Raw genomic sequence first — 20909 nt, 5'->3', positions numbered from 1 at the left:
ATATAATTCACAAACAAGTCATTTTATTCAAAAGAAGCCAACTGAACAGTATGACACAATCTGTGCATCACATTACAAGCATTCAGTTGTCCAAGTTTTCCAAAAACTGTCAGCAAGGTTTTTACTCAAATGCTTTTGTAAGAATAGTAACAATTTCAACAATGATATACTGATTTAAGGCAGTAGCAAAAAAATATCGAACCACTAGAGGTTGACAAAGGCTTGTTCCAAAACAATACAGGGACTGTCATGCAGTCCTTCTACAATAAAATAATACCCCTAAAATATTCATGAGTTATCAGTGTCAGGAAAAAGAGAATGTGTCAAAAGTAGTTTGGTGTAAATTACATTTTTGAAAAGCACTACCCACTTCATTTAATAAGAAATCAGGCATCCTGGAGGTGTAGATAAAGTTCTTGAGACAAAACTTAGATGAATAGGGAATGCCACTTGGCTATGGGCTGACGGATGGAGCGGAGCATAAGCCCCAAGTGTTCATTTTCGGAATGATTGTCCTTCTTCACAATCAACTGTCCTATGAGATGCTTGGATGATTTCCTACTTGACTGAGTCTCAAAAACAGAGACAAAAATTTTAACCTGTTGCACGGGAAGTTCCGGCAAGGAGAAAACAAGAACTTCATTGAAGACAGTCATTGTGTCACGGGTCACTGCTGAGGTTTTCTGGTACTTCAACTTGCACTGGTTGCACTGCACGCTGACCCTGGCATAGAGGACTTTACAACACAAACAATTTGCATTAGAAACTATTAATTTTGTTTTATTCTATGCTGTTTATTTGAAGCCAATGTGCATGTTTACTTATTTGTTTGTTACCTGCATCCAAGTGTTGCTCCTTATGGACTGTTCGAACTTTTAGCACTCCAACCTCAATCCTTTGAGAAGTTGGGAGGAATCTCAGTGACAGAAGAACTTCCCCTACAAGATCCTGCCAATATATGTGGTCAGAATAAATTGTGTTTAATAAGCATCATCACACATATGCCACAATTTAGAATCACTCTAAATAATCACAGCTAAAGTTTACTTGCTGTCACGTCTCATCCCCAGTTTTGCTATGTGTCTAGGTTGCCATGGTTTCTGTTTGTGTCGCCCCTCCCCTCTTGTGTCACTTCATTCAATGTAACCAGAGTCACCTGCCTCTTGTTACCTGTTTTGTATTTAAGTCCTGTCTGCCCCTCACTCCCTGTTGGATCATTGTCGTCGTCACGTCTTGATGTCGTCACGTCTATAGTCTTCTTGTCTCACGTCCCGGTCAGTCAGTCCAGTTATTGTTTTGTTAAGTTGTGTCAGTTTGCCTTTTGAGTTTGCTCAATAGACCCTGGTCCAATCTGCATTTGGTCGCCCTGCTCCATCCGTTCCATGACACGTGCCTTAAAGGTATTGATCTATCTTTGACCCTGAACTCTTTATCAAACTGTTCATTATTCCTTCCACATTGTCGAAGCCTTCAGTTAAACCTGAAGAAAACCGCCGAACTTCTTTATAAATATGGTGTGTTTGTAGTGATGAGCAGTGTTGTGTTTGTGCCAGCAGTACGTTTTGAGATTGTGACCAACATGTTCCACCGTGGAACAATGAAATCTCTGAAATACACCCTAAAAAATGTTTTAACATGTTTTAGACTCTCTGTTTTTGGCGGGCCGTCCGGGCCTTGAGTTTGATGCGTTTTAAGAGGATTTGTTCAATGCACTTAATTTCTTCACTGTGCATGTTTATTTATAGTCTATACAAGTATGACCGGTCGACCTGTATCTGTCTGTTTGAGTGGGGCTTATTTTTACCTTCTGCGGAGTGTTGAGCTTTCCTTTTAGTTCCAGAGGGTAGGAGATATTGAGTTGTGTCAGAGGGGTCCTCACCTCTCCCAATGTTGTGTGTCTGGAGAATTTATCAAAGTCTCTCACCTGACAAACACAAACGAGGGTCATATTGACTGTTTGTCAGACTTCTTATAATATTAACCTGAATAAGCATAGTCAAAGTTAAGACTTTAAGAACATTTTCTATACTCTATACATATCGTTTTAACACGCTGGTAATGTGAAATATGTTACAGAACCTCCAGTCGAAGGTCCATGTGATCAAGATGTTTTTCATCATGCAGAATACAGGTGAACTGGTCTCCAAACAATGGGTTACAGGTGCCTTTGACAATGCGAGTCTGCCAGTCCTGCAGCACTGTGCGCAGGGCAAATGGTGTCCCTTCATCCTAAGGATCGGAGCAGACAGATACCAAAGCAATAGGAGGTTACTGAAAAATGCATCTCCCACACAGGGATGCATCAGTTTTTAGCTAAAAATAAAAAAAGTGACAAGTAAATGGCACACGATTGAATTAAGAAGTAAAAAAAAAAAAAAAAAATCCATAACCAAATTTTTTTGCACCCAGACTAGTGTATTGTAAATACCAAATAGATTTGGTGAAACTATACAATTGAAAGTGAAATAAAGTATAGTATGTACCACTTCATCAATGTATGGCCCCTTCGTCTTGGTTCCGGTCCATAAAAGCTTTACTTGGACAAACAGCTGGAGGCTGCTGCTTTGTCTTTGCTGCTGAAGCCCCTCCACCTCCAAGATAGTAACTACAAGCTGGTTCTGCTGTGCGTCATAATACACAGAATAGTGGAGCCATCCTTGAATCTTCTGTAGGCAGTAGAGAGTGAGACAGTGTTAACGAAGAAATTCAATGATTTTAAATAAATGCAGTGATCAACCAAGTGTCTGAAAATGAAAATTCTGTGAAATGTGTAAAAAAAAGATTCAAAAATTCATATTCAAAACATCAAACGTTGTAATATCGGCCATTAAATAGTGGTACTCTGGACATTTTTTAAATATGTGCATTCTAGGAAATATCCTTCATAACTTTTTTCCATACAAAGGATGTACTTCCATAAACTTATCAAGTCTAAAGCGATCTAGTGAGATGATACCAAGATGTACAAAAAGAGTGATACAGACTTTATCTTCTCCTGCTTCCTGTGTCAATTCTAAGATGTCCATGTCAGCATCTTCGACCTGCAAAATTTTCACTCATTCAAATTCCATTTTTGTCATGTTCCAACAGTCATTTGGAGAAATCCAGATCACCTTAAATGAAATTGTTTTTTTGTCACGAATGCTCACCTTGATAGTTGGAATTCCTCTGTAGTGTCCTGTTATTTTAGATACGTCATCTGTGTACAGCAAATCACCATTCACTAAAGTATAGACCAGATAGAAAACTGGCTTAAAAAGGTTTGAAAATTAAAATCATGAAATGTTTATTTTTAATTTAATCCTTGCTCACCTGTTTGAGGTGTGACAGACGGACGTTTGAAACATTTAAAGGCCTGCCATGCCAAGATACCAAGTGCCACCAGAAGAAGAGCAATCGACAAACCCAGGACGCTGTATTTAACTGCATCAGAGAAGGGAAACCTCAACACTGCCGCAGACGGCAGAAACCTCTCCGAGGAAAAATAGCCTGATGGAAGGACCACCATTTTCTCCCTCCATGTGGGCTAAGGACCAGTAAAACAAAATATTATTTGACAAGGATTTATTAGAGCAAATCTTTTAGAACGATTAACCAATTTTGACAACCAACTTTTAAAAATGTCAACAGTATACTACATTTGCTAGTAGAAATGCAAATGATCAAATTGACAGATATATAAACTGCAGGTGTTTTAAATGAAATGTCCTTAATATTTCGATTACTCGTATTACCAAAACAAATCCTCTTACGATATCATATGAAAAATAAAAAATCCATAGATAAACCGCACTGGACTAAGACACATGATCAAAACTAGTGCAAAAAGTAGCCGTTTATAGTTTAGAAATTACGGTAATTTGATATCGCAACATTTGTAAACAAACTGATTTACCCTATTGGGCTAATTTTAATGTTTAATTAAACTTCAATCATGACGTATTTGAAGGTAGTCAGTTTCATTTATGTTTATGAGCTACTGTTAGTTTTACCATTGTGTTATTATATAGTATGAGCTATTTTTGGAGAAAACCTGTTTTTAATAGACTTGCAAGAATTCCCAATCTTCCTCCCTTGACTGAACCCCAAGCAAATGATCACATTCACGCCTATAGGGCATAATAGTTTTCAATGAGCATGTTCTTGGAATGTGTGAGACCCTACAGAAAACCCACATAATCACACAGAGAACATGCAAACTTCACATAGGATGACCTGATCTGAGATTTGATCACTTAACTATACTAATCACGAGTTCTACTGTGCTGCTCTACAAGTATACAGTGCACATATAATCCTGTTTTTAATTGCTTATTTAAATCTGGTAGTCACCAAACTACTTGAAATCTAGCGTACTGTACTGTGGTATACAAGAACCTTTCGTTATTATTCCCTACTTTTTGTTGCTATTCTGCTTTAGGAATTTTGCATTCTTTCTGATGAGTTGAAGTAAATACTGCATTATTCCTTTCCCAAATGAGGCTGACATTTGATTACTTTCAATAAGAAGCAAATGAAAGAATTAAAACATAAAACAAACAAGCAAAATGTGTTACTCCTTTAATGACCCACACATTTGTTAAACTTTATACATTTTTTGCCCCTAGTCAAGAGAAAATATTAATCTCTCTATTGTTAATGTACAGTCTTATGCTGTATGATACATTTTTTGCCCCTAGTCAAGAGAAAATATTAATCTCTCTATTGTTAATGTACAGTCTTATGCTGTATGGAATAATAATTGAATAAATGAAAAAACAACCATACAAAAAACATAAACACTTACTTTTGTCACTGGATGTCAAAAGGGTTTTCGGGACATAGCTCCTTCACCCCTTTTGGCTGTCAATATACAGTAATTCTTTTTGAACGGTTTAGGCTTTTTTTTTTAAACTTAAAAAAAAAAGGCAGTTTACTTATTGACACTCCTTCCTCGTTCTTTGAGAAGGCACACTCCCTCGCTCCGAGCTCTTCAAATTCATACTCACACAAACAAATGACAGGAAGAGTTCTCATACACACTTCTGGGCAAACTAGTTAGTTGAGATCCTGTTGATAATTTAAGAAGCTAAACATAGCCTGATTGCCAAACTTTTCTTTCTCTGAAAGGTTATACTTTACCATCTCACCTTTGTTTAGGACTTGAAAGCTATTTCTCAACTCCTTTAATTTGGTTTAGCAATGAACCAAAAAGACACTAGTGTAAACACAGTGCTGTGAAAAAGTGCTTGAACCCTTCCTAATTTTTTATTTGTTTGCATTTTTGTCACACTTTCCAATCATAAAGGAAATTTGATTAATCAAACAAATAAAAACAAAGTGTAGTTTTGTAAGGAATGGGGGGAAAAAAAAGGAAAACAGGAAACTTTGACGGAAGTCAGACAGCAAGCTAAGAGGCGATTTTTAGTGCATCAAGATTGATGCATCTCAGTCCGAACTGCTTCAAACACACAAATCTGTTTTGACTGTCTGTTTCGTCACTCTACGCAATGCAAGAATTGAAGTGTGGAATGGTAAAGAATGGAGAACATTGAAGAAAATGAAACAGCAGTCCCTGGAAAGAGGAGGAAACGCATTGCTGGCGGCATACAAATGAAGCTCAAGGGTACATTCCAAACAAGTTCTTTTATGAAAGTATGTGTGGCCGCTGTCGCAAGTATGACGTCGAACACTTTGCATGCTGGACGACGTTCCAACGTCATTGCTACAACAACCTGTCAGATGGGTCAGTAATGTCTGGGCAGAGTCAAATCCAATTTGTTCACTTACCCGTAGAAACAGCCAGCCCTAAAATGTGGATATGAGGAGGAATCTGATTTTAATTCACAGTCTCAGATTTAAAACTAAGTCTTAAGAAAGTTTTTTTTTTAGAATATCTGTATGCTCCCGTGAGCGTGATCTTTTAGTGTGAGGTGGTAACCTCCGATGTGTTAGGTCAGTTTTGTCCTAGTCTTGGCCTTAAGACAATATTAAACATGCTTGATATTATCTTCGTGGTCGGTCATGTGACAGAGCCAACAGATGAGCTTGAACAAAATCTTAAACAGAAAATATGGATAATCGTGAGAGTTATGAATGGAGGGGAAACACTGGAAAAACGAGACTCGACCGAGCAGCTGTGGCTGTGGTGCCAACATTCTAGCCTCCCTCCAACAAACCGTTCTTCTCTTGGATGTAATTATGGGCTATCAAGCAAGGTTTGCAGGATCGACAGTTACAAGTGCTGCCGTAATTCAGACTCGAGTGGCTATCAAGTTTCATCCACACGCAAAATGGTACCTAATTTGAGATTGGGTGAAATTTGTTGTAGGCTTGTTAAAAGGATGGAGTGGTGCAACTGTGTGGTGGCTATCAAGGTTCCTTCACCCAAGAGGGCACCTGATTTGAGACTGGGTAAAATCTGCTCTCGAGCTTTTGTGCAAATTTTGGCTCCTAAATATAACATGGTCTTTGCAGTTTTCATTGCGTAGTTGTCATCACATTTGCTTCACATGTGAAATGTCTCTTCAAAACAAGGCCTGCTGGCTTTTTTTTCTTTTACAAATTACATAATTCAAACCGACTGCTGAATTATTCCCAGTGATGGACATTTTATTTCATTTCTGTGTCACATTAAAACTTTAATGTTTCTAACTAATTAATGTGGGTTTTCCTCTGCACCACTCAAGATGGAAGGTCGTTTTCCTGCTGTATAATTTAGACTTTAAAAGTATTGTCGAATCAATTACACGGAATTTACTAGAAATTTGATACAGTAATATCATCTTAAGATGATCCTTTTTGTGTGCTGTTTTATGAAAGCTTCAGAGCGAAAAAATTATATATCTTGCTTCATTTAGTACATGTTCATAATAACACCTGTCTGCATTTTGTTGTATCAATTTATTTCCATACAAATTAACTATTAGAAATCGATTTTTAAAAATGTGCTGTTTTGTGCATTATCCAGATATGTTTGAGCAAGGAACCTAAATTGTCCAAAGGCTCCCGGGAAAATTGGCTACTCTCCTTTGTGTCACTTTTTTTTTTTTTGGTACCTATACTTTTGTGTAATACAAATTTAAACAAAGAAGGTCAAATCTCTGACACTGTTGAAATGATAAATGGGACAAAGTAAAGACGGTGTAGACAAGCACTCACAGTAAAATAGGAAAGGATATGTAAAGACAAACATAGTAATTAAAAATGAAGTCATGTTGAGGCATTTTATTGAGGTCTCCAATTAACACTATTGGCCAAAAACCAACATTGCAATTCCAAACATATTATGGCGTTAAGTTAAGATTTCAAATTGAATATTCAGACTTGCTAGAGGATTAAGAAAAGATCACCTTAGGGGTGAGAGGTTAGGTTGCAGAAGGGTTCATGGAGAAATTCTAAATCGTGCCAATGGTTCATTTCATTTGGAATTAGCTTTGGGAGAAGATGGGAGGTCCGGCGCATGCACCTGGTGTTTAGATGCCAGGCAGCAGGAAGGGAATGTTCTACTGGGGGAGCAGGGGAGGCGGCAGACATAATCATACACAAGAAGAAAGGATCAGCAATCATTGAATTGGCTCCCTGCAGAGGACGATTTCAAGCTCTCCGCGGTAGAGCTTCCCGCCATCAGACAAGCTCATGATGCTCTGCTTGTAGTCTTTCAGGTTCTTCAAGTCTGCCTCCTGGAGGACAGTAAAGTAACGTTCATTTTAAGGTTCTGAGGATATTGTATGTTATATTTGCCATTTTCTGCTGGACTCTTGTCTTACCGTCTTGTTTGTCAGGCAAAGGTCTCGTAGCAAGGCGTCCAATTCGAGTTCATCAATGTAGCCATTCCCATCCTGAAAAAAGGCAGGATCATGTGACGCTTGATTAGTTGCCTTCATAGCATTTTGAAATACATAACATGTCTATTTAAGAACTGTAACTTCAGCAGTTATTTCTTTCGACACTCAATGGACTTAAAAGAATCTGCATGCATTTCTTTTGTTTTGCAAAGATCTTTGTCAATTCTTGACTGAACTGTCCAGGATCTTGGAAAAAAGAAACCTTTCTACTGTATTTTCCGGACTATAAGGCGCACCGGACTATAAGGCGCACCTTCATTGAATGGCCCATTTTAAAACTTTGTCCTTATATAAGGCGCACCGGACTATAAGAAGCACCATTAATGCATCATGTCAGATTTTTAATCCAAATCAAATCATTCTCCATTTCATCTTTTTTTATTTCAACTTCAGACGCAACAAATTACTTTATAATCACAAAATAATGATCCATAGTCTTTTTGATTCATGATTCATAGTCTTCAGCGGGCCACTTATGATTGATTTCATGACACAATGCTTCGGGTCAGTTTAAATTTAGGAATTTGGTCCATATATAAGGTGCATCGGACTATATGGTGCACTGTCAGGTTTTGAGAAGATTTTAGGTTTTTAGGTGCGCCTTATAGTCCGGAAAATACGATAGTTTGAGGAGACATTTGGTCAAGCAGAGAACCGTGAGAAATCGAAGCAATGTGTGAAGCACTCGACTTCATTGTGTGCTGTTACGCACTTGAGACTTAATTTGGAGCTCTTGCTGTGAGCCTTGTTAAGGCTGAACTGACTCGACACACCATGGAAACACTGGCAGCAGCGGTCTGGTGCTCCTGAAGCAGCACTTACATCAGAATGATAACATTAATTACTCAGCATTTGGCCCTACGCACGCACAGTCATCGATTCACACTCCACCTTGAGTCTGCGTTTGCTCTATGATAGTTTTAATGGCCTGCTCCAGAAATACATTACAATTTTGATCCATAATATACCTTGTCGTAGTATGTGAAGATTGCATTGAACTGCTCACTGGTCAGCTTCACACCCTTTAAAAATAAAAAAGATTCTCTCACTTAAAGGTCAAAATTAATGATCTAATAAGATACATCATAGAGGCCTGTTTCTATTTATGTGCTGCACCCTACCTGGAATTTGAGCAAGAAATTCTCCTGAACAGGTAGAAGTCTGAGAGAAAGGTCAAATTCATCAATGATGCAGACAATGGGTTTCAACCTAAACATTACCTGAGGGAAGTGAAATTGCACATTACCTTGCCATCTCTGAAAGGCCCAGTTTTCCATCTCCATTCAGATCAAACATCCTGAGCTACAAAAGCAAAGCAAAGCAGTAATGGGAAGAGGCAGAGGCGAATGAGAAAGGCAGCTTATTCATAGGTTAATGTCATTCGCATAATATTACAGTGAGCAATAGAAAAATGGATTGCAGTTACAGTAAGTCGAACTTTTCAAATTGCAGCTACAACTTTGTACGGGGCAATGAAGGGACAACCTTATAGTTTCTCCAAGGTGAGTGCGGAAATTGAATGTATTAGAGAGGATATTACTTGGAATTAATTTTGCAATGTTTCTCAAATTTCTGCCCGCATAACAGTGACGGAAATGTTGAAAAGATCGCCTTTAATGCTTTTAATTTCTGCAGTCATTTTATTGGAAGTAAATCAAGCTGAAGAACATCTTTAATAGTCAATCGTTCTCACACATTTAATTACTTTTCAAATGCCACGCTCGTCGCCAAAGTTGGTAGTTGTTCTCAAACTGAACCTTAAAGAGTGAAGCCGTGTATAAGCAACCTGCTTCACCAAATCAGGTCAGGTCACCTTTGGGGCTTCCAAGAACTAGCAGATGCTAGCACATCTGGCTTGGAAACATTCAAGCTGCGGGACACGAGCTGCCCAGACCACTCGGGCGCAAAATGGGGGTTCCCGGAGTAAAATTACACAAAACATCACCTTTCATCGGTCAAGACTTTGCAAGTCTGTGTTAACTATGGGCTTTAATTTAAATAAAAATAAATGAAACTCTACAGCACTAACCCAATTATTTTTCATACCTCCTCTTCTCCAAATGATATTAACTACAAGATTAATAGGCAAACATACAATCTACGTAAAATAAATATAAATGTGTGTTTATTTGTGAGAGCTATTGCACATGGGAAAGCGACTTACTATGGTATGTGTGTACTCGTTAAGCTTCTGCTCGTCGTAGTGTCTGTTTGCCTTCTTCAAGAGGTCCGAAAGAAATCCCTGAGCGCACACACACAAAAACATAATGTCCGGTAATATACTGTAGGGCTTACTTCTTTATTGTTACATTCAAATTATATTTGAGCATTGGTGGACCTACACCTAATTTGCACTTGGAAATAACAACAAACAGCTTATGTAACCAAGTGGTGACCCTGTTTCTCCCAGTTTGGCACTTTGCACAACAAAATTTAAGAAAATGTTTTCCACAAGGTGGATGGTAGAAAGTACCAAATTTTGACTCACCTGAAAACAAAACATAAATCACGACATGGCCTGACAACAGTCCAGCATGAGCCAAACAAGAGATACCGTATTGGTACGAATATAAGACGGTGTTTTTTTAATTGAAAGAAGACTGAAAAAGTGGGGGTCGTCTTACATTCGGGGTCTAGACATTATACCCATTCACAATGCTAGATAGCGCCAAATATCATCAAAGTGAATGCTGAACTTAACTCCCCAGGCCAAAGCGAACCCCTGTCACGAAGAAGAAAAATAAAAATAGGGACAAAATCAAATAAAAAATGATCATTTGTGTTTTTGTTATGGTTGCAAACTGTGTTTCATGCCTTTTCCACCACTAAAGGTGCCGTTGTTGGGTAATTTTATTAAAATCTCATTCAAACCTTCAATTCGTTGGCTTCGATGTAGCCACTGCGATCTGTATCGTATCGTCGCCATGCCTGAAAAAAATGGGAAAAAGAACAAATCATTTTTCTACCTCCAGCAGAGTGCGTTAAAGAAACTGCGATGAAACATCGCTCCAACCGGAAAAAGAAAAACTCTATCTTCAACCATAGCTAAAGGAAAAAAGGGACAGAAAGATACAAGGCAAGGCAAGGCAAAGACATTCATTTTAATGAATGTTTGAATCCAGTAGCTGTCCACGTCCAAAGGACTCCTTGTCAAAGACGGATGGCCCCCTCCCCCTTTCTCCTCTCCCCTCTTCCCCGTCACTCTCTTTCTCGTTTGCTTGGCTCTGCAGAGAACAGTTAGCAGTGGTGTTATATATTATACATGACCCTGAAAATAGAAGGTCCTGCTTTCTCATGCTAACCCTTTAAAATCTCTTTGCTCACTTCCTTCTCGACACACCCTTCAACAAAGACCAATGAATCCGACATTCCCGTTTTATGTTCTCAAACTCTGTCTCTCGGCTTCCCATCGACATTTCATTAAGTTTCCTCTGTGACTGTTTGCAGTCATCCATTGATTCTATCCTTCAGGCATTCTCCTTTGACCTTCTCTCATTTCATTATTTCCTGTGAATGACATCGGGGAGAAGGACATATTTCCCCCCATGCATGCAATTGGTTCATAATTAGCTACGTTCTTTTATTGCTGCAAAATGTAAAATCTGCCCGAGTGTTATCTTCAGCAGGGATTTGGTAGATTAAATTGTTTTATATTCCATGAAGCTTTCAACACTCTGAGGACAGTTTGGTGTTACTTCTACCATCATTCATAATTCACCAAATAGTACCGAAGGTCTTTTATGCAAACTTAAAACTGTTAAATCGATTTTTTAAAAATATATTTTCTGTAAATAAATGTTCACTGAAACTACTGTAGCCTATGCCCAGTAAATACGCTGTCCCTTCACCAGAGAAAGATTTTTTTTTTCATTGCTCTGCTAATAATGTTTCAGGGCTCACATGTTTTGCATGGAGCATCTGGTGGAGATTTGGCAGTCACACCAATATTTGCATCGCCTTCTTTACATGTTTGAACTCAAAACCTGACAGGAACTGACTTCACTGTGCATAAAAAATTGGGATTTGTTTGCTGTGTTTGATAACCTTGCCTCAGGGCTCTTTAATAAAGAATACATCAACATACCACCCTTTCTTTCTGTTTACACAAATGCCAAAAGCTGATTAGCTTCATCTTGTGTTCCAGCCAGGTCAGAACAGAATCTGATGATTGTGAGGCAAAAGACTGTGGGTTCTCCACCATGAAGAAAATGTTATGTTGCCTTTACATTTTAGGGGCTCCATGTAGTCATCACTGAACATGAACGATTTTAAAAAATTTAAAGTTATGATTGACTTGGATGAGGACTATTTGCAGGCAAAGTCTCTCGTTCTCTGGGTGAGAGTACTCTCAAATAGCAACTCCCATTGAGAAATACAATTTTACTTGATTTATATTTTTCTCAATTTCTGTGTTTTGTTTTACTTGAAGCTATGAAAGTGTTTCATAATTAATTATACGTCATGTTTCAGTGCACACAGCAAGTCGCTCGTTGACACAGTTAACCAGCAGTACATTGGAAAGCCAGGAACATACACACTCTTACATCGGGCTTTCATGGCAAAGGAGGCTTCAAGCCAAATCTTGTGGAGACAAAGCAGCATAAGATAAGAATGTTAATGAAATATTATAAATAAAATAAATAAATGTCAAATAAATAGGGCGTCACAGTGGGGTACTACTTAGCACGTCCGCCTCACAGTTCAGAGGTTATGGGTTCGATTCCATCGCCAGCCCTCCCAATGTGGAGTTTGCATGTTCTCCCTGAGCCTGCGTGGGTTTCCCCCGGGAATTCCGGTTTCCTCCCACATCCCAAAAACAAGCATGGTAGGCCGATTGAGCACTCCATGGATGGTTGTCTGACTCCATGTGCCCTGCGATTAGCTGGCAACTAGTTCAGGGTGTCCCCCGCCTACTGCCCCGATGACTGTTGGGATAGGCTCCAGCACGCCGGCGACCCCCATGGGGACAAGCGGTACAAATAATGGATGGATAAATAAAAAATGCTTACCGCCATGAACTCAGCACTGGAACTCACAAATTGTCTGAAGCAGAGCAAAAAGTTCTCTTCAGTGGGAAGAATCTGGGCCAGCTACAAAGATAGAATGACACACAAACAGAAGAGATAAGAACAAAAGATAGAGGAGTCAAACCTCCTATGCAATCGCAGCTGTGAAACATTTTCACAGCAACATTGCAGATGGATGACACCTACATGAAAATTATAACTCGTAGATGCCCAAGGTAGATCTTATTTTTACTCATGATTTTGCATCTTCTGGGGTCTCCACAAGAGTGCTCAATAAAATCATCAACCTAGGATTATCAAAAGAAATGTATATCCTTGAACCACAGATATTAGATCACTGGGTAGGAGAGTCTGGTGCTGGTCTAAACTGGTTCAACGATTATCTCAAGGACAGGAAGTTAATTTGTTGAAATCGGAGTCTCAATCCTGATTCCCCTATTATTCAATCTTTAGGTCGGCAAGTACACAACTATTGAGTGGCCTATCGCAAATATGCAGATGACTCTCAGATCTATGGGTTACTGACGGCAGGTGGACAAGGCCCTATAGATTCTCTCTCCCACCGTATTGAACAGATCAGCACATAACTGAAATCATTGCTTCTGGCCCACGGAAACAAAGAAAACTGTTATCAGTCACATTGAGTTGTTCTGTAATCAAGTTAGAACCTTAGAGATGGACTTAAACCTGAATTTTACCACATATTGAATCGCTAACCTCATTATTTCCAAAATCAAAGAAGTTATGTCTAAAGATGACTTAGAGAGACAAATCCATTGCATTTGTCTCCAGCAGGTTAGACTACTGGAACGGCCTGCTGACAGTAAAATCTGGAACAGCCTTCCAGCAGTGTGAGACAGTCCAGGACTCTGACAGTGTTCTAATCTAGACCAAAAGCAATTCTTTGAGCAACTGAGGGTCCCATTTTCATGCCCAGCGCAGATCTAATGCAAAGCATGGGCTGGAGTATTCTTTCTTTTGGTATTTCGTAAATGCATGCAGTATGAAACGTATGTTTGTGCCGTTGTGGGCGTGAACACAGCCCACTTGCTTCCCTGCCAACGGAGGCGGCTCATCTCAATTTCTTTGAATTCAGCACAGGACGGGATTCACTTAAGAGATCAATACGAAAAAAGGACATTTATAAGACACTGCAAGGAAATTTATACTCGCGGATGATGTAAAGTTGGCCAGGGCGATCACCAGAGGTGGGACGGAACAGACGGATACCCATTGTGCAGACAAAAGGCGATGGATGACAAAGTTCTAAAAGTCGCTTTGCATGTCTAACATGCCATTTTCATTTTCAGTGCAAAGTTCTAGCTAGAATAACAAGCATACACCCACTATCTTACCTCTGACATCTCAATTCTTCCATCTTTGTTCTTGTCGAACTTCTGCATGAAGTCCTTCATCGTTTCTCTGAATGTTGGTTTTGAAGGGTCCTACAAATATCCAACATACATAATTCAGTAAACATAAAATGTGAGTAAAAATGCACAGAATATTTTGAATGACTGCCTACGTGACTCACCACGCCAGCTCCCCTCCGGGCTGATTCCAGCTCCCGAAAGAAGTTTTCCAACTCCTTTCCTTCGATATAACCATTGCCTTTTAGAGAAATGGGACACAAACACACACATTTGGAGACTTTCAACTTTAATTTAAGAGCTTCCACCCAAATCGAGCATTTACCATAGCAGTCACACCAAACAGAGAACTTCAATAATCAGGCGCCCAAATGGACTTGACAAGTGTGATACTTGTAAATATAATAATAATAGGACAGCACGGTGGCGCACTGGTTAGCACGCCCGTCTCACAGTTCAGAGGCTTCGAGTTCCACCTCCATCCCACCCTGTGTGGAGTATGCATGTTCTCCCTGTGCCTGGGTGTGTGCTTGGGGGGGTTGAAGGCACTGGAGAAGTCCAGGAAGAGAATCCTTGTCCAGGTGAGAGTGGACTTGGTGAAGTAGGTAGAGAGCAGCATGTAACTCTCCCATACCTGGCTGGTATTATTATTATTGTTATTATTAATATTCTTATTGCTATTAATGCTATTAATAATTAACCAATAAAATATAATTATTAATATTATTTAGCATTTTTTCCATTATTAATTTTATTCGTAGTAGTATTATCTTTTTTTAATCCTCTTATACCTGAATTGTATTGCATTAGTCCATTCTGGAAGTAATACGTCGAGCATGGGTCTCTTTTTTCCTCCGGGACGTAGGGAATTTTGAATCTTATTTTTGTTTTATAGTCTGAGATGTGAAAAGCATGACTGCATCATTTTGCTGACTTGAGGATCAAAGGTCAGCTCCATATTGTAGATAAGTCCCAGATTGCGGGCTTCAATCAGGAAGGACCATTTTTTCTTGTGAGACAATTATATATTATAATTATGTTTATTCCGGTATTATAAACTGAGAAATGTAAATGCCATATTTAAATTCTGCACTTCAATCACATCCTGACTTTTATTGAATTTCAAACACATTCCCGTCCCTTATAAAGGAAAAATGCTAAATACTAATATTGTCCAAATACTTTGGAACAAACTGTATGCTTTTTCTGACAAAAGCTTTTTATTCATGCAGCTGCCCCCTCTCGTGTGCATGCTGGCACTGATTTAAACACGAGCCTTTCAGCTGTCACACGCTTCCTTCCCTTCTTAACCTTTTAAATAACGTAATGCCAATACTGAAAAGCTAATTATGGAAAAACAGCTTCTAGGATTTTGAACACGAGGTGACTTCTCTTATAAGAGTGGTACCAGGGAAATCAATAGTGAGTGGACAGAAACGCAGTTATTCAGAAAGCAAATATTGGCGCTCCTTTCATCAAGGTAGTACTGTATACGTGATGTGTGCAAACATTTTTTACCAAGCCCATCAAATGACTGGACAGATGGCTCCAAACGACTTGACTAGCTACTTCTGTAAAGCCCTGGAAGGCAGCACTGCCTCATTTAACATTAACAATGATTATCATGCCATCTACTTCCGCTCCTCTTCCTCAAACTCATCAACTCGCTCTCTCATCTTCTCCGCCTCCATTCTATTGACATTTAGCAGCTTTGTTCTATACAGAGACATTTTGTTTGTGTGAGTGTGTGTGCGTGTGTGTGCATGCGTTTGTGTGTTCGTCTGTAGGGACATGTGTGTCTTAGTGATGTTATCACAACTCATAAATGCTTGCTCCTGCTGCTTCCATAAGTAGGACAGCCATCCCGCTATGAAGCTTCTCTCCTGTAGGTCTCACTGACATTTAGCTCTCTAGGGAGAAATGACCTCTGAAACAATTAGTGCAAGTACATGGTGAGTAAATACAAGGGAAGTGGCGTAAAATGTCAATAGGAATGATTTAATGAATGCATTTCTCCAGGGAGTCATCACATATGCAATTGAAAAAGAAAATCAACAACAATAGACTGATTTATCACTAAATGTGTGTGTTTTTTTGTTTAAGTTTGCACATGGAAATGTTAATTCCCAAGATTTACTATAAATAGTTTCTGGTTTATCTCACAGCTGCAGTGTACGATACGTTGCATGCTGATTACTGGTGCAAAGTAGACTTTGATCTCTTTGCAGTGATTTCCAGTACATACGCTTTTATATTGATCTCTAAAGATGTTATACAGTGTGTGCAAATGAAAATGGGCTGGCATTAATGCTTGACTTCAATTATATTTCAGATCATTTAATTAAATGTTAAATAAAAACTTTTATACGGTACTGGGCAATTGTACAATGAGTGTCTGAAGTGTCTGAAAGTCTTGAGTTTATAGTTTCCTTCTTGAAAAATTATCAGTCTTTCGATTAAGGCTTCTTTACAAGTCTTGCTGCATTAACTTTTGTCATCAGTAAGTGAAGAGCAGCTTCTTTTTTTTATATATTTTTGAGGCAGGTGAGATTTAAACTCATGTTCTACAATCTATCAGATCTTTTCACTTCAAATCCATTTTGAAGAATACATTTCCACCCGTCCATCTATTTTCTGATCTGCTTATCCTCACGAGGCTCGCGAACATGCTCGGGCCTATCCCAGCTATCTTTTGGGCGGTAGGCACCCTGAACCAGTCGCCAGGGAACAAACAGACGAACAATCATTCACACTCACAATCACACCAATGACAATTTGGAGTGTTTAATCGTCCTACCATGCATGTCTTTGAAATGTGGGAGGAAACTGAAGCACCCAGAAGAAAATTTACAAAGGCATGGGGATAACATGTAAATTACTCAGAGCTGGACTCAATCCCCGCGTCTCTGAACTGCGAGGCGGACCAGTGTTCTACCCACCGTGATGCCGACAGTCAAAGTCACAACCACAAATACTTCCTGTGCCTATTTTTACAAATGTGACGAATAATACTCTTTATTTTATTACATACATGTAAATTATAGAAACTGTAAGTCTTGGCGCTTGCGGTCTTCTCAGTAAAACTCAAAACTTTCAAGTCTGCACCAGCCTGTAAGTTAAAAGGTTTGCAAAACCACTTTATCCCTACACTAGTGTACACAGTAGCGTACTGCATCACACATCCCAAGAGATGCTTGTTAAGTCGCCTTACTCTTGCTTGAGTTTCTTATTCTAAAACGCTTCGAACGGTAAGCAGTATTAAATGCATTTTCAAGGGTATGTCAAGAACATTCAAAGGAATTTGCAATCTAGCCATTTCAAATGTTTGGTGTGGGTGATTTTGATTAATATTCAATATTATATAGGCAGCTTAACAAAAAGTGTTGCCGGCAAATGTTCTATAATTAGGAGGAGGGAGTGCAGGTGATATTTTCCAAAAATGCTTTGAACAGAATACATAAATAAATAAACTGACAGATACAGCAGAGAAAGATGAGAAGGACACAGCACAGAGGAGCTGCAAGACGCAGGCGCAATTCAGAAGAGATTTGATCCTGCACCGACAGGATAAGTGGTTCCGTCATCTCTGGAAGCATCACCTCCCGTGTATTTTAAACTTCAAACTCGGTGATGTTTGCACAATCTGATCAAACAAATTAGCTCTCCATTCTTTCTGCTGACCAAGAAGACACTCCCAGTAATGAGGGAAGAACTCACATACTGCATCCAAGTGTGTTGATGCAATGGCCACATTTGATTAGCAAAGTAGCTGCAAAGGACAGTATGTAAAAAAAGGACTCCAAAACCAAAGCAGTGGTGATCGCAGAGTAGGCTATACAGCTCCTCATTCCACCTTCATTTCTCTGTGGAATAACTTAAAGCAAATGAGCAGGCATCGTCAAAAAAAGACTGCATCAGGGCAGGGCGGATATAAAGCAGCTTGAAATGGCTTACATCATTTTCAGTTGAGTGTGTGAGGATGTTGACTGGTTCAGAAATTAGCATAACGTTAAACTTACAGTAATCAAATAGGAGATAATCACATAACTGAATAAAAAAAATGTCTGTGTGGTGTGAGTTGCAGAAATGTTTAGTGATCTAGTAATCTCTCATTTTTCGCTGGGGTTGCGTTCCGAAAAGAACCCATGATACGCAAAATCCGCTAAACCTTTATATTTTTACCATTTTACGACCCCCACGGGGACGAACGGTACAGAAAATGGATGGATACATGTGTAACATTGAAACAAAAGAACAAAACTTGTTTTCAGGCCCAAGCATTTTTCTTAACAAAGACAAAGAAACACTTTCTTACAAATAACTACAGTAAAATAATAATAATTTTAATCATCAATATTAAATATGTACTAGAGAGAGAGAGAGAGAGAGAGAGAGAGAGAGAGAGAGAGAGAGAGAGAGAGAGAGAGAGAGAGAGAGAGAGAGAGAGAGAGAGAGAGAGAGAGAGAGAGAGAGAGAGAGAGAGAGAGAGAGAGAGAGAGAGAGAGAGAGAGAGGGGGGGGGGGGGGGGGGGGGGGGGGGGGGGGGGGGGGGGGGGGGGAGGGGGGGGGGGGGGGGGGGGGGGGGGGGGGGGGGGGGGGGGGGGGGGTGGGGGGGGGGGGGGGGGGGGGGGGGGGTGGGGGGGGGGGGGGGGGGGGGGGGGGGGGGGGGGGGTGGGGTGGGGGGGGGGAGGGTGGGGGGGGGGGGGGGGGGGGGGGGGTGGGGGAGAGAGGATGAAGTACGACAGTGATAATTCCATGCTGACAGAACTGATCAATAAAACCTATAGTAGGGAGCTGTTTTTTTTTTACTGAAATAAAGCTGTCACCTGACACTGCACTTATTGACCAAACGTCGACAATCATGCTTATTAATGGGAATAGAAACTGAAAATTTATTAATGTCACTCAAAAGTATTCACTTTAGTTCTTAATGATTATTTACAATAATGCCTATTTATATGGTTGTTGAAAAGCGTCTTGCTTTATTTGAGATTTTAATCAGTAATTGCGCGTTTATTGTTGAGCATGTGCGGTAGTCTCCCCTTCTCATTTGTCATTCTTACGAAGTATTTATTCTGAATCTATGTGTTGGAAATAAAATAAACAAATTAATGCAATGAACAACTTTCCCTTCTTTCGCTTCATAACGGCTTGCATGATGTATTTACATTCTTCACGCTTTTGATTTCATCACCATCTTAACAGTCCTTCAAAAGTCCGCAGTTGAAGCCAAATAAAAAGTAACGTAACTTGGAATAAAACAGCCTCACCGTCGGCATCAAAATGTTTCCAGATGTCGAGGAACTGGGACGCGGTGACTTCGGCCAGGTGCAGGTGAGGAGGCTGCGCTTTGTTGGCCATGATGCTCTGCGGATGCCACACGTCTCAAGTCCGCTGTTAACTTTTCTGTGGCTCTTGTCAAATTCAAGCTTCGGACGCACAGTGGCGAGCCGCCGCTCACGCGCTGCTTTTTAACTCCGTTCTGACCGCTAGGGGAGCATTTTGCACCTACAATATCTAATCGCATCCATTCTCTGAGCGTGCGCTCAATGTATCTCTTGCAGCGTGTTTTCCTGCTGCTGTGCATCTGTGTGTGCTCGCGCGCGTATTTACGCGTGTGTCTTTGCCAATGTGTGTGAAGCTTCACAGGCATTAATTAAAACTCACACACTAATCACATTCACCACATTGCCTCCAGCAAGCAGTGATTAGCCCACATAAGAAATATAAATTGTGGAGAGAGAGAGAGAGAGTGAAAGAGAGAGAGAGAGAGAGAGAGGGGGGGTTAATCAGGCATCCACTATTTACTGAAGTAAAATGACTGCTTAGGACCCATGATACAAACAAAGGCATCAATGTAACAAAGGCAAGTTGTTGGGGTACACACGCCTAACTTGTGTGCAGGCAGCGTGGGATCGATTCTCGCTCAGTAGCAGTCTGCAAGTGGGTGTGGCTGGTTCTTTGTCTCTATATGTGCTCTGCGACTAGCTGGCGACCAGGGTCTTGCTGCACCCAATGACACTCCTATTGTTACCTCTGACTACAGGTGTAAAAACGCTTCACATCACCCACAATGTCTGAAAAGTGCGTCCAATCATATGCGTCCCCTTCAACCTGTGAAAATATAAAATTAATTAACCCAATAGTTTGAATTTCATGGACATTAATTGTGAACTTCTTCCTATGAAAAAAAAACACATATTGCCAATACAAAGCATTGCAACCTCTGTGCATCCTTTCATGAAGATCACGCTTTCACAAGAGGGTACAAATTCCGCACATAAAGGTCAATGGTTATTAGGTCATCCTAGAAAAACATTTCAAGAAGCAAATCGGTTTTTTTGGGGAGGGGGGGGGGGGCGGTCATCACACATGTCAGGAATTGGCACTGGGTTTTATTTCTTTCTTTCTTTACACTCAAAGTTTATAATTTTAATTCCATTTCCTAACTAGATGTATTGTGTATTTGTTTTTAAAATACTGAATTTAATATTTCTTACGAAACAAGCTTGATTTTGCCAGTCCGGCATGTAAAGGAATTAGTCAATGTACTTTAACTATATATCCTTGCGCTTTCATTTTCTGCTTGGCTATAATAAGTCAAAGCTCTGCTTACTTTATTTTGTTTGTATTCTTGAGAAGATATGGAATAAGCACATTTTTAGAAATGCTGAAGTCGTTTTTTTT

General features: G+C 39.8%; 2 protein-coding genes across 4 annotated transcripts; both read right to left on the bottom strand.

Annotated features, from left to right (window-relative positions):
• Position 1: 1 nt before the first annotated feature.
• On the bottom strand, positions 2-5020 carry syt19 (synaptotagmin XIX). Of its 3 annotated transcripts, XM_049724443.2 has the most exons (10): positions 4917-5020; positions 4787-4842; positions 3313-3526; positions 3150-3223; positions 2985-3041; positions 2484-2666; positions 2080-2229; positions 1805-1924; positions 837-948; positions 2-736 (listed from the first exon to the last, which is right to left on the bottom strand). In XM_049724443.2, the coding sequence occupies exons 3-10, from the start codon at positions 3506-3508 to the stop codon at positions 429-431; spliced, it is 1200 nt and encodes a 399-aa protein (XP_049580400.1). In that variant the 5' UTR covers positions 3509-3526; positions 4787-4842; positions 4917-5020; the 3' UTR covers positions 2-428. The 3 variants fall into 3 exon arrangements, with proteins under 3 accessions (XP_049580400.1, XP_049580401.1, XP_049580399.1); XM_049724444.2 differs by having other exon boundaries at positions 3150-3199; positions 4787-5002; XM_049724442.2 differs by having other exon boundaries at positions 4787-5001.
• Positions 5021-7191: 2171 nt separating this feature from the next.
• calb2a (calbindin 2a) lies at positions 7192-19803 on the bottom strand. Its single transcript, XM_049724451.2, has 11 exons — positions 19493-19803; positions 14388-14464; positions 14209-14298; positions 12836-12916; positions 10698-10754; positions 9991-10068; positions 9073-9128; positions 8948-8987; positions 8795-8848; positions 7749-7820; positions 7192-7661 (listed from the first exon to the last, which is right to left on the bottom strand). Exons 1-11 carry the CDS (start codon positions 19581-19583, stop codon positions 7545-7547), a joined length of 813 nt encoding a protein of 270 aa, XP_049580408.1. The 5' UTR covers positions 19584-19803; the 3' UTR covers positions 7192-7544.
• Positions 19804-20909: the final 1106 nt, after the last annotated feature.

The sequence above is a fragment of the Syngnathus scovelli genome, chromosome 6 (assembly GCF_024217435.2).
Source record: "Syngnathus scovelli strain Florida chromosome 6, RoL_Ssco_1.2, whole genome shotgun sequence".
NCBI lineage: Eukaryota > Metazoa > Chordata > Actinopteri > Syngnathiformes > Syngnathidae > Syngnathus > Syngnathus scovelli.
The sequence above is the reverse complement of the archived record's forward strand: the minus strand, read 5'-3'. Positions and strand labels throughout refer to the sequence as shown.

Excerpts from the sequence above, each read along its gene's own strand:
- syt19 (XM_049724443.2), bottom strand. The coding sequence starts at position 3,508 with ATGGTGGTCCTTCCATCAGGCTATTTTTCCTCGGAGAGGTTTCTGCCG. Across the intron at positions 2,230-2,483 it reads GGCCATACATTGATGAAGTG|GATGAAGGGACACCATTTGC; the intron begins GTACATACTATA and ends TCCGATCCTTAG. Across the intron at positions 949-1,804 it reads AGCTCAACACTCCGCAGAAG|GATCTTGTAGGGGAAGTTCT; the intron begins GTAAAAATAAGC and ends ATATATTGGCAG.
- calb2a (XM_049724451.2), bottom strand. The coding sequence starts at position 19,583 with ATGGCCAACAAAGCGCAGCCTCCTCACCTGCACCTGGCCGAAGTCACC. Across the intron at positions 9,129-9,990 it reads ACGAGTACACACATACCATA|CTCAGGATGTTTGATCTGAA; the intron begins GTAAGTCGCTTT and ends TTGCTTTTGTAG. Across the intron at positions 8,988-9,072 it reads GGCCTTTCAGAGATGGCAAG|ACTTCTACCTGTTCAGGAGA; the intron begins GTAATGTGCAAT and ends CCTTTCTCTCAG.